Raw genomic sequence first — 14,043 nt, 5'->3', positions numbered from 1 at the left:
CCTGTGAGGCAGTTTCACAGCCGGGCCAAGCACTTGGGAGCCAATGTTGACCTGCGGGATACCTCCCCTGAGGACAAGGGGGAGAGCCGGCCACTGCTAAATGTGTGGTTGGAGGACACATGATGGCCAGAGCCACTGAGTTGAACATCCAAAGCAGCTGGTAAGATCACCACGAGCCAGGGCCTTGCACGTGGGCCCCTGGATGAGGAAGACTGTTTGATACAGCTGAACTGTGTGATTGTCCCAAAGGTAGCATCGATCCCGGTCACATCACAAGTAAATGGTCATTCTGGAGTGATGGAAATGCACACTGGAGCTGCTGTCTCCATCGTAGACCATCAGAAATTTTGATGACTTCGCCGAGGGATCATGTCACTGACATCACGCGACACCAAAGCGAGGTTGACAACCTATACCGGGGACTAGTGAGCATCATGGGCACCACCGTAGCACTGGTAAGACACGGGCAACAGTCAGTCCAACTTCTCTTGGTTGTGGTACAGGGACTCCAATTTGCTGGGACATGACTGGTTGCAAGTCGTCCGTTTCAATTGGCAACAGGTTTTTCAAATGAGCACCAGAAATCTGTACGACGGACTGAGCAAATACCCTGATGTGTTCCAGGAGAGTTTGGGCAGGATAAGAGGGGCCAAGGTCTGTATCTACGTGCATCCTACTGCTCAGCTCCGGTACTTTAGGGTGAGGTCCTCTACGCATTGCTTGCTAAGGTTGACACAGAGCTACAGTGCCTGTAGGATCTGGGGATTATACACCCTGTACAATTTGTGGAGTGGGCCGCACCCACTCCGCAAATGGTTCAGGGGTTATGGGGAGAAGGCAGGAAAAGGAGGATGAGAAAATATCAGCCATGATTGAATGGCGGAGCAGACTCGATTGGCCAAGTGGCCTAATTCTGCTTCTGTGTCATGTGGTCTTATGGCACCCATGGTGCTGGTGGTGAAGCCTGACAAATCTGTCCCGCTCTGCGGGGATAAAATCACATTACATAGAGCTTCACGCCTGGACCAGTGGAAAAGATGTACACAGAAATAGCTTGAGGGTGTTCTATGAAACCTGACATGAGCCAAGCCTATTACAGGTCAAGAGCCCAGAAAATTTGTGTCTATAAACACCTATTAGGGTTATTTGAGTACACCCACCTCCCATTTGGGGTCTCATCTGCCCCGGCGATTTCCAGCGTGTAATGGAAAATATCCTGCAGTGACTGCCGAAGGTGGCCGCCGCCTATCTAGACAACATGCTCATCATAGGCACCATGGAGAAGGAGCATACGGACAACCTGCAAGAAATACTCAGGCTGTTTTCCCAAGTGGGTGCCAGGCTAAAGAGAAGCAAGTGTGTGTTCCGTGCTAGAGCAGTGACTTACTTGAGGTATAGAGTGGACAGGGATAGTCCATAGAGTAGACAGGGATAGTCTACATCCAGTGGAAGTTGAGGTTTGGGCATAAGAGGGGCCCCGACCCCGAAAAACATCACTGAACTCTAGTCGTTCCTGGGCCTGGTAAATTATTATGGAAAGTTAATTGCCAACTTTGCCACCTTAATGGCTCCACTCCACGTACTGTTGAACAAGGACCAGAAGTGGTCCTGGGGTGCCCCACAAGACAAAAGTATTCGCCGAGTAAAAGAGTACCTGTCATCCACACAGCTCCTCACTCACTACGATCCAGCTCAGCCGCTAATCCGATGCCTCCCCTTATGGCGTTAGGGTTGTGCTGGCCCACAGATGGGATAATGGCACAGAACACCCCATTGCTTTCCCCTTCAGGACCCTGGCAGACGCTCAGCATCAAAATGCTCAAATCGAGAACAAGGGCTTGAGACTCGAACCGTAGGGGTTGGAGTCAACAAATTCCACCAATATGTTTATGGGAGACACTTCTGTATTGTGACTGACCACAAGCTTCTGCTCGGACTTTTTAGGGAGTATAAGGGAATCCCACCCATCACATCAGCTAGAATTCAGTGTTGGGTGCTGCTACCCGCCACCTATAAATATTCGTTCCAATACCCCCGGGTATAAAAATTGCCCATGCTGACGCGATCACTTGTCTACCATTGCCCATAAGTTGCCCATCGTCGCCAGTGGCGGATGAAGTGGTTGCAACTCTTAATTTGGACACCTAGCCAGTGATGGCTGCGCAGGTGCGAGCATGGACGCAGCGGAATCAGACTGGCAAAACTCCGCCACATGCTTTTGAGCTGCAGAATTCAGGGGACCCTTCCTGTAGCCCTACAGGCTTTTGCACAGAAGTGCTTGAGCTCATCTTGGAGGACGGTGTCAGGTTGTGGGGAGCTTGCATAGTAATCCTGCTGCAGGGTCAGGAGACCCTGCTGAAGGACCTACACAGTGGCACCCAGGCGCCTTTTAAGATGAAGATGTTGGCCCGTAGATATGTCTGATTGCCCGATATCGATGGGGATATTGAGATGGTCGTTCGCAGCTGCCCAGCAAACAGGAGCATCAGAAGCTCCTGCCAGCCACCTCCCTACATCCATGGGAATGGCCAGGACACCCATGGGTGCGACTGCCCGTGGGCTTTGCAGGGCTTATCATTGGGTCCATCTTCCTAATCATCGTAGTTACCCATTCAAAGTGGCTTGACATGTACAAGATGGCCTTGACAACGTCCAGGGCCACAGTAGAAAAACTCCAGTGCTCGTTCAAAACCTATGGAACTCCTGAAGTCCTGGTATTGAACAATGGGGCAAGTGAGGACTTTCCCACCTTTTACAAAATGGAACAGCACCAGGCATATCAGAATTGCCCGTACCATCCTTCATCCAACAGCCTGCTTCAGACTTTCAAATGGGTCATTAAACAAAAAAAGCAACCCACTGGCTCCATGGGCAGGTGACTTTCTCACCACTGCACAACACCACAGTTGGCAATTGGAATGGCCCCTGCAGAACGGCTGATGGGCTGAAGGCTTAGAATCCGTTTGCCTCACATTTCCGCAACTCGGAGAAAGTTGGAAGTGCAGCAGGAGGTGCTGAAGTGGCACCAGGGCAGCAGTCTCCCTTGGGGAGGGCAGCAAGTGGCTAAGTGGTTTGCAGTGGCACTGCGGCGCTGAGGACCCGGGTTCAAATCCCGTCCCTGGGTCACTGTCCGTGTGGAGTTTGCACATTCTCCCCATGTCTGTGGGTTTCACCCCCACAACCCAAAGATGTGCAGGTTGGGTGGATTGGCCACGCTAAATTGCCCCTTAATTGGAGAAAAAAATAATTGGGTAATCTAAATTTTAAAGAAAAGTTTCACTTGGACGCAGTTAATGCCCGCAGCTTTGGAGACGGGTCACTTTGGCTTTCAGATGTCGTGCTGGAGAGAACAGGACCAGTCTCCTACAAAGTTAGGATACAGGGGAGAGTTCAGCGGAGGCATTTGAACCACCTTAAGAAGCGGGAACTGACACTGCACGACAACCAACTGACAGCATTGACATCCGCTCCGTGCCAAGAACCGTCTCTCAGCCAACAGTCTACATCCGCGCACCCAGTCCAGCAGGAGGATAACTCTGGTTTGGAAATGGACACAGAAGTATCCATGCTGTCTTATGATGTTGTGTCTTAGAATTTACAGCGAACAAGGAGGTCATTCATTCCATCGATCCTGCACCGACCCACTGAAACAGCACCCTACTTAAGTCCACCCGGAACCTAGTAACCCCACCTAACCTTTTTGACACCAAGGAGCAATTTGGCATAGCCAATCGACCTAACCAGCACATCTTTAGACTGCATGGTTGGTTGGGGGGGGGGGGGGGGGGGGTGGAATTGGAGACCCGGAGGAAACCCACACAGGGCAACACGGTAGCATGGTGGTTAGCATAAATGCTTCACAGCTCCAGGGTCCCAGGTTCGATTCCCGGCTGGGTCACTGTCTGTGCGGAGTCTGCACGTCCTCCCCGTGTGTGCGTGGGTTTCTTCCGGGTGCTCCGGTTTCCTCCCACAGTCCAAAGATGTGCGGGTTAGGTGGATTGGCTATGCTAAATTGCCCGTAGTGTCCTAAAAAAAGTAAAGGTTGGGGGGGGGGGGGGTTGTTGGGTTACGGGTATAGGGTGGATACGTGGGTTTGAGTAGGGTGATCATTGTTCAGCACAACATTTGAGGGCCGAAGGGCCTGTTCTGTGCTGTACTGTTCTAAAAGTACTGGGAGAAAGTTCAAACTCCGCACGGCTAGTCACCCGAGGCTAGAATTGAACATGGGTCCCTGAAGCTGTGAGACAGCAGTGCTAATCACTGCCACCATGCCATCCGGGACCAAGGTCCCAGCGATAACACTTCAGAGGTCGGCCAGAGAAAGACAGTCAATGAACTGATACACACCATCCCACCCGGAGCCCCTGCAAGCTGAAACCGCCTCAGACGAAGCACCGCAGAAGGCCCCTATTTGTTGGCAGCCGAAGGGGAACTTTCGGACTTTGGGTGGGGAGGGTGTCGTAATTCCCACGCGGACCACTGGGAAACCATTGTTGATCTCTCCATGGAACTTGTGGCATACGAGCTTCCCTGGTAGGGGGAGGAGACCACCCACTGGAGCTCATAAAGACTACACATAAAAGCCGGTCCAAGCTGGACCCGCAGTTGTTGGCTGTCGCAACAAGGATTGGTTTGAGAGAGAAATACTGCCTTGGGCTGTGTATTGTACATCGTTCAATAAATCCTTGTTCCACCTCCACTGGTTTCCTCTTTTTAAAATCATTTTAAAAAAATATATTATTGAGGCATTTATGTAAACAACAAATAAGAGCAGATGCTAAATTGTATGTTACAATAAATAACCCCTCCTGCCCTTCTCCTCCTGTCCTGCCTTCCCTATTTTAACTCTCCTATCTCTGCGCCCCCCCCCCCCCCCCCCCCCCCCATCCCGTCCAACTCTGCTGACATTTTTTTTCATTTATTTGTTCATGGGATGTGGGCACTGCTGGCCAGGCCAGCATTATTGCCCATTCTTAATTGCCCTGAACTGAGTGGCTTGCTCGGCCATTTCAGAGAGCATTTTGAATACCAACATAGGGGCTGGTTTAGCACAGTGGGCTAAATAGCTGGCTTCTAATGCAGAACAAGACAGCGGCGGGGCTTAAATTCCCGTACCCGCCTCACCGAACAGGCGTCGGAATGTGGCGACTAGGGGCTTTTCACAGTAACTTCATTGAAGCCTACTTCAATAAGTTATTATTATTATTATGCGTCAACCACATTGCTGTCAGTCTGGAATCACCAGGTAAGGATGGCAGATTTCCTTCCCTAAAGGATATTAGTGAACCAGATGGCTTTTTACAACAATCAACAATGGTCATCATTAGACTTTTAATTCCAGATTTTTATTGAATTCAAATTTGAACATCTGCTGTGGTAGGATTTGAAACCCTCCTCTGAGCATTACCTTGGTTCTCTGGATTACTAGTCGAGTGACAATAGCGCTACACCATTGTCTCCCTTTTATTCTAATCTATTCTGGAGAATGCAATTCCCATTGCTAAATGGGGATGTGTTTTTAGTTTAACTTCAGGTTTGCACAGTAAGAAGTCTTACAACACCAGGTTAAAGTCCAACATGTTTGTTTCAAACACTAGCTTTCGGAGCACTGCTCCTTCCTCGGGTGAATCACCTGGTGTTGTAAGACTTCTTACTGTGCTCACCCCAGTCCATGCACTGATTCCTCAAATGATTTATGAGTTTTCTGTAACAACATCATTTTTGTACAAATATAAAGTGAAATGGAAATACAATGTTTTGTTATAATATGTTAATATCGCCCCCATTTGCAAATGTAACAGTGATATATTTTATGTCGGCAGGGTTTTAGGTTGACAGAAATTGAAAGGGAATCTTCAGAAATGGCATCTTCCAGTGAGATCCTAAATGAGGGGAAGGATCTAAAATGGAAGAGAAATGACAATGAATCAGGTTTGTAGCTTGATATATAATTGTATACCTGGTACAAAAGCAAAATACTATAAATGTAAGAAAGTATCTTTGGGAGCATCTGTGGACAACGGAACTGAATTAACGTTTCAGATCAATGGCTTTTCATCAGAGCTGGAAATAGATAGAGGGTATGTTTCTAACCGTTGCCAGTTTTGATGAAAGGTTTTTGATCTGAAACGTTACATGTTTCCCTATCCACAGATGCGGCCAAACGTGCTGAATATTTTGAGCTTTTTCTGTGTTTATTTATCAACATAGTGGACAGGACTCTCCGTTCGGAGTGTTAAGTGCTGCCTCCAGTGGAGAATCAGGACTCACCCCAGCTGGTGTTAGGAGCATTGCCCAGGTGCTATTCCCATACCTCTGACATGCAAATTTATGTAAGGCAACAAGTGGGCTGGTTTCCCTGCCCGGTCTTGGACCTCCATTTTGAATGGGCACCAGCAGCTCCACCCCCCCCCCCCCCCCCCCCCCCCCACCACCACAGGAATTCCAGATCATGCCGCACACTCCCCCCCCCCCCCCCCTTTCCCGGCACCATGGCACTGACACCTTGACACTGACACCCAGCCAGGCATGATGAGTCAAGTTGATGAGCCCATTGCTCCTGTGCGTCTTTGCCACTGCCAGGCTGCAGAGGGAGGGTCTCTCAAGGGTCCTGCGGTTTGTGTGGGCTTGGGTTGTGGTGGAGCGGTGGACACCTAGACCCTCCCCAGGACGGGGGTCCAATGTCTGAACTGTCCTTTACAGCTCTTGGAAACCTAGAGATCACAATTGGCATGGTGATCTTGGGCAACCCTCTCATCCTGGTCTGATCTGCTTAAATGCTCAAGTGGCCTTCTCACTCTGAACTGCTTTGCCTGACGGGTGCAGAGCAGTTCAGACAGTTAATTGAAGGTTCCAGTCAAGACGACTTTCCCTTTCTTCACACCGGCTCCCTCAGCCCCATGATTATAAAACTGCTGCTTTTTGAAGTGTCGGAGCCTTCCTAGAAAGTCCGCAGCACTTAAAATCTGAGTCCCCTGAGACACTTCGGAATGAAAAGCTTGATAGCTTAATGGTTTCAACAGAGCTTCCAGAAGGGTTGTTTATTTATCTTTCCCTTCAACTTGAATGAATCAGAAGTACCCACCATTGATTTTGACCACATTGACAACTCCTCACCACAGCTTTGGTTACAAAAGAGGAAGTGAAACCATTTAGCTGCTTTGAAGGGGTCAGGAGCTGTCAATCATAACCAGAGTGTTTAAACATTGTGGTTAAGTTCAATGGAGGACACTTGAGATGCATTGAAACATGAAGGGAAAGATAAATAAACAACCCCCCTAGAAGTTGTGTCTGAATCATGAAGCTTTCAGTTACAGACTAGTATAAGTACGGCTCTGAAATTGGTGGTTCAAAGGATGTCACGATTTGAAGTCTTTTCAAATGTTGAGGATTTTCTGGAAGGCTCTGACACTTCACAAAGCTGCAGTTTCAAAGGCATGGGGCTGAGGGAGCAGACGTTGGGAAAGGGAAAATGTTCCTGCGTTGATTCTTCACTGAACTGCCCGGACTGCTCATCAGTTGTCAGGCAGAGCAGTTCAGGGTGGGAAGGCCACTTTACGCTGACCAGGATGATGCTGTTGAACAGAGGGCTGCCTGAGATCGCCATGCCAAGATTGACCTTCAAGTCGCCCAGGGCTGGAAGGGGCAATCCAGACTCGGGACCACCCCTCCATCCCAGGGAAGGGCCCTGGGGTCAAGCCCTTGCCCATAGCCCTCACCCACCCAGGGCCCTTGGGGAACCCCCTTCTGACAGCAGCAGAGGGGCACATGAGCAATGGGATGACCACCTCTTAATAATAATAATAATAATAATCTTTCATTGTCACAAGTATGAAGTTACTGTGAAAAGCCCCAAGTTGCCACATTCCGGCGCCTGTTCAGATAAGCTGGTACGGGAATTGAACCCGCGCTGCTGCCTTGTTCTGCATAACAAACCAGCTATCTAGCCCACTGATCTAAACCAGCTCTTAACCATCTCTTCTCTCTCCCCCCCCCCCCCCCCAGGCCCACCATGCCATTGTTGCGGTGTATATGTACACCAAAGCCCACCCAATGGATTTCCCTCTGTGGGGCTCAAAGCAGCGCACGGGAAGGGGAGAATCTGGCTTCCAACCCATTAATTGCATGCAAATCAGCACTTTGCATGTTCCCACCGGGATGGGTAGCCTGCTACAGGTGGTGGCATAGGGGTGAAGACTGGGGACAGGTATGCTGCCTTGCGCCAAACCCGTTTTTTGGCAGATGCTCCATTCTCTGCCCGATCATCCCCATCACAGCAGAGAATGGAAAACCCTGGCCCGTGATTGTTTTCGAGATTTCAAGAGTTAAGTGAAAGCAATCATTGAAATCACTTCCTTCAAATTAATTTGATAATAGTGGTGTCAAGCTAGAGTAATATTACTGCCACATGGCAATAGGATTATTTAAGTTAATATGCAATATTTCACGAAAGTAAGAAGTCTTACATGACCAGCTATATCTCTTCATTCACCTGAGGAAGGAGCAGTGTTCCGAAAGCTAGTGCTTGAAACAATCATGTTGGACTTTAATCTGGTGTTGTAAGACTTCTTACTGTGCTCACCCCAGTCCAATGCCGGCATCTCCACATCATGAAAGTAACTCATAGGCTAAATGTTGGTAGAAGCGTTCTCATGTCTTAATCAGACAATCTTGAGTTCAAGCCCCACTTAAAGTTTTAGTATACTTGACATTCCTAACCCAGCAAGGAGGGAAAAGTGCTTTGCTTGTCATCAAAAACGGTAGGGAGCGATTCGGCAACCCCATTGTGCCAGTGGGGATCCAGGCGCAACGGGTGAATCACTAGTGAGCCCCAAATCAAGCTCTGGGCTGGCCCAATTCCGAGTCACCTGACATTCTCTGCCCACCCAATGCAATCTGGATCTCGCACCCGCTGGCGAGAACTGGATCTGAAAATTTAAATGAGTCGCAAATACCTGGACACCAGATTCACCCGGCGCCCGAGACTCACCGGACACTCCTGGGAGACCGCACCTGGGCGCTGTTTAGTACTAGTCCACACAAAAGTGGATGGGCTGTAACGGGGTGCGGTTCAGCCAGGCCGTTGGAGACCTTCAGGTGGTCGGCGACACGGTAAGGTAGAATTCTGGCGCACTCACTAGGCACAATTGCACTGCCAGGCCAGCAGTTCCAGGGTACCCTGATGCCAGTTTAGCACTGCCAGGGGTCAGGCCCATTGTGGCCTTGCCAAGGAGAGGGGGCCTTCCCAAGATCGGGTGGTATGGTAGGGGGACAAAAGAAAAGGGCCTGTAAGGGATTGGTGGGTGGGGGAGGGTGCGATTGTACCTACCAGGCAAAATTATTCCCCAATCTGTGAGGAGCATGTGGAAATCCCATGTAAACACGCTATTCAGCAGAATTTAACTTCAACTGACTCACGCCCATAGACTCTGGGCCATGATTATTGATCATTAAATTCATGCAGATGTTTATTTAGCTTATCATTACGTTGAGAACTTATGCTTATCACTACTTTGAGAACTTGTAACAGTGTTAATTATATGACCTTTTAGATTCAAATGTATCTTTCAATGCAGAAGATCCTGTTGCATTGCGGAAAGGTCTACAAAGCCCTCAAAAATCAGGTGTGCTGAAGAACAGCAAGTCATCATTAATTGACAAAGCCAGTCAACAGCTTGTTAAAGTCAATATGCGACCTCCCAGGTTGAAACCAGTTATTCCAAGACCTGCAAGCTTGCCTGTTCCTGAAACCATGATTTCTTACACCCTGAATGACAAAAATTCAAAAGGAGGCAGCAACACAAACAGTGAAAGGAGCCCTATTATTGAGGAAATCCCGGAGGTGAAAATTCCAGCTCGCGCACCTACATGCTGCAGATATTCGTACTATGATACCCAATCATTACGTAGAACTTGGGACAAACAGTATAAATGCTATGATATTACTCAGAAGACAGCAATGATTATGGCAAATGCTGCTGCAGAAAACAAGGGCAATGACAATTCTTTCTCCCCGTCTCTTACCTGTAGTGCTGGCAATAGCTTTGCAAGTAGTTTACTTCCTAATAAGCCATATACGGTGACTGTTAAGCCAGTAAGGACCACAAAGTCTGATGGGAGTTCATCAGAGCCTCCCTCCCTTTATGTATTTCGTCCTCCAAGAACCTTGCAACCTCCACCTGGCACTTTTTACAAACCTCCCTCTAATACAATCAAGCATCCTGGAGATTCTTTGTCCAAACCTGTCGCAGCATTAACTGATTGCTCTGACTCTGTACAAGGTGGCAATGGAACATTTAATCCTGTAGACGGTAATGAAAATGGTGTCAAAAAGAAAATGGAGAATCCAAGTCCAGCCAAAGAAGCCCAAGGAGAACATAAACTGACATATCAAAGACTCCGATCAAGACGCATTCCATCAGACTTTGAATACAGAGAAGCCCATTTTGTTTAAAGGCCAATAACCTGAACTCTAGTGTTAATCTACCAAGTTACCTTTTCATATAATTGAGAAATGATTTATTTTTCTAAATTGAGGAAACAGTGCCATAACATAATCTGGAACACAAAACTATGACAGTGAAGATGCGCCTTGGAGAAGTTCCTCTAGGTAGCTGTATGTTTCAATGTTCATATTTCTGAAACTATCCTAACTTTCTAACAAAGCTCAAGCAATTAATCTGAGATATTAATATTGAGTTCTAAATTAGTTGATTTTAAAATTCTAAAGTAATATACCAGTCAAAGTGTATGTTTACCCAGTAAGATAAATGTTAAATACATGGCACAGTATAACTAACAGCCATACTTAATGGCAATAGTAATATGATAATTATAGAATATTTTGTAATCGTCCAAAGTCTTATAAGCTTTGAATCTTCCGCTGCCATTATTAATTGTGCAATCAAAACTTACTATAGCAATCTTTAAAAACTGCACAAACAGGCCAAAAGGCATGTTCCTTCATGTGCAGAACCCTGAAATGTTTCAATTGTAATGTTTTATCCATATATTCTAAACAAAGAGACTTCTAAAGTGCAAGACTGTAATGCGGGATATTCCGGCCCCACGCCTCTGGGATCATCTGTTCCCACCGAAAGCCAATGGCCTTTTGGCTTGTCCACTGCATTCCCCACTGACGAGTCCCATTACGGCGGGTCTGGAAAATCCCGGCCTTAGTCTTCACTTTAATATGATGTTTGTAGTCTAGTCAGTGGCCAAAATGGTGTTCTTTTAGGGACTGTATCTTAAAATGTGAATTGGAACATAACTTTTAATTTGTGCTTCAGTTTCTTATTTATATATGTTCATTTTGTTGCATGTATGATTTTTGTTTACATTACTTTTTACACGAGACACTAAGCTAAATATTTTAATTCTTGTATATGAAATGTAATGAGTTGAAAAAGTCTTAACCTTTTCAAAGTTGCCTTATGTAATTTATTAAAATTTAGGTTTTATATATGTATATTCTATAAATGTTACATTTATGTAAACTAACTGGACACAATCATATAAGACAATTATGAACTTCTGGTTTTTTGTTGTATTAGTAATGCTTTTAGGTGGATTAGTTAAGCCTTAGCAAATTTTACGATGTAAATTGGCATTGTTTCACATCAATGTTTCTGATGACTACTCCCAAGAATGTTGCAATGTTTTATAAGACGTTTTACCAGTGATGCACTGTTTTCAGTATTCCTTCAGATGGGCGATCTGAAATCTTATGACGATCTCAAAAGAAGGAAGGGTGAAACGTGGTTAATTAGACATTATGTGAGCATTTTGATGTTGTATATGTGTTAAAATGTCGAGTGTTTTGCAGTTGACACAAGCTATCTTTGGACAGTGAAAATACTGGTGGTGATTGCAGAATGAAGTTGAGTTGCTTTTTTCTGTATTAATCATTCTACTATATTGCAGAATTGGAAATTCTGAACCATAGCCTCCTTGTAAGGCACTAGATTATAATAAATGTTGTTTTTATTTCCTGAAATGTGTATTGGTGAAAACAAAGCTCAGTAATACAAAGAATGCCATGTGATTTCTAACGCAATAGCACAGATTTTACTCCCAGTTTGGGTGTGCGGAGACGGGAGAATTCCTGGCTACACAAGTGTGACTTTTTAAAAATGGCTGCCTGCATGTTGGAATTTTAGTCTGGCGATGTACTGGAAAAATGTATTTGCATCTCTAGCTGAGCTGTCCTTGCCAAATTATGATACTTGAACCTTGTTCTTTATGTGTTATTAGAGCTAGGGTGAAGATATTCCAGTATGTACCTTGTCTGTTTAGCTGTGGCTCCATTGTTAGAACTCTCATCTGAATCAGAAGCTTCTGGGTTCAAGTCCAGAACTCCAGAACTTGTGCGTTCAAATCGAGGCAAGCACTTCAGTACATCAACTGAGGAAGCACTACACTGCCATCTTTTCCATGAAATGTTTAATCCCCACTGTAACCCCTCTCATGGCACTATTTTAAAATGAATAGGAGAGACATCGCCAGTTTATTGGCCATCACTGTGGGTGGGACTTTCCAGTTCTGCCTACCCCGGGACCAGAAATCCCCACCCGAGGTCAACTAACCTTTCAATGGTCCGTTAAATTGTCCGTCCCACCCATGCCGATTCTCATAGTGGACGGGACTAGAAAATTTACCCTGTGTTTTTTTTTAATGTCATTGCCACTGCTGTTCACGGGAGCTGACTGCACAAATTAGCTGTTACATTTCTTGCATTACAACAGTAACTACAATCGCACTGGCTGTGAAGCACTTTGGGGTGTCCTGCAATCATGAAGGGCACCATATAAATTAGTTGCAACAACATCCTCCAGCATGTGGCCATTAATTGGCTCTAATATTCGGGTTCATTTTAGAAGTTGAATGTTGTACAATTCAGACTCTACATTCACAACCAGAACATCAATTCCGCAGCAATATCTCAGATGACTGTATTGATTCCAGCAGTGCTGGATTCAGTCATCCAATGCCTTTTTGGTGTGCTTGCGTTGTGATGTCCTGGAATTTCATGTGATATCAATAGCCCAAAGAAGCACTTCAGAATAAGCAGATTTTTTTTGAGGATGGACAGGGGATGCAAAATTGAGCAGAAATTGGAATAGGTTTATCAAGAGTATAAGAAATAACTGAATTCCACTGTTTTCCTCATAAATGTAACCCGTTACTAAATTATGCCGATGAACAGGTTCTTGCTAAAGTTATGCTGAGTTAACTGGCTTCAGCATCTTTGTGGTGAAAGGAAAACCAAGCACAGCTTTTTACTCTTGCTCATCCAATTGCTCCCAGGCCAAGAGCCCACATTTCAATATATATATTAATTTATGCATATTTCTTTGTGCCTGGCTAATAGAATCCTAATCACACTTGCATGGGCAAGATGATCATAGAACGTACAATGCAGGAGGAGGCCATTCGGCCCATCGCGTCTGAAACCGATCATAACTCCCAGCTTACCTGTAGTCTCCTAGTTCTCTAATAGTACTGTGACCAATTAGTCCTTGTGAACCTGGCTAAGTGTAAAGATTATTCAAGCACCAATTGAAAAGTAACATTCTGTCAATGCTAGAAATCAGACTGATTCCAGCGATGGTGGGACTGTCATACGAGGAGAGATTGACGAGGTTAGGATTGTTCTCTCTGGAGTTCAGAAGAATGAGGGGTGATCTCAGAGAGTCTTAAAAAATTCTAACAGGACTGGACAGGATTGATGCATGGAAGATGGTCCCGATGGTGAGTGTGTCCAGAACCAGGGGTCACAGTCTGAGGATTCAGGGTAAACCATTTCTGACAGAGATGAGGAGACATTTCTTCACCCAAAGAATGGTGAGCCTGTAGAATTCATTACCACAGGAAGTAGTTGATGCTAAAATATTGAATATATTCAAGAGGCAGCTAGATACAGCACTTGGGGCGAATGGGATTGAAGGTTATGGGGAAAAAGCAGGATTAGGCTTTCGAGTTGGATGATAAGCCATGATCGTGATAATGGCAGAGCAGGCTCGAAGGGCCAAAAGGCCTCCGCCT

General features: G+C 46.1%; 1 protein-coding gene across 6 annotated transcripts in view; it reads left to right on the top strand.

Moving 5' to 3' along the window:
• Positions 1 to 11,995, top strand: part of LOC119964422 (rho GTPase-activating protein 29-like) — a 128,811-nt gene extending 116,816 nt beyond the window's left edge. For 5 of the 6 annotated variants that reach the window (XM_038793874.1, XM_038793876.1, XM_038793875.1 and 2 more), the window contains 2 exons: positions 5,823 to 5,931; positions 9,552 to 11,995. In XM_038793874.1, coding sequence (XP_038649802.1) covers positions 5,823 to 5,931; positions 9,552 to 10,453 — 1,011 coding nt within the window. In that variant the 3' untranslated portion in view covers positions 10,454 to 11,995. The remainder of the gene's footprint in view (positions 1 to 5,822; positions 5,932 to 9,551) is intronic. The other variant, XM_038793877.1, reaches the window with a different exon arrangement.
• Positions 11,996 to 14,043: the final 2,048 nt, after the last annotated feature.

This window comes from Scyliorhinus canicula, chromosome 4 (genome assembly GCF_902713615.1).
Source record: "Scyliorhinus canicula chromosome 4, sScyCan1.1, whole genome shotgun sequence".
NCBI classification, from domain to species: domain Eukaryota; kingdom Metazoa; phylum Chordata; class Chondrichthyes; order Carcharhiniformes; family Scyliorhinidae; genus Scyliorhinus; species Scyliorhinus canicula.
This window is presented reverse-complemented; position numbering and strand designations above follow the sequence as displayed.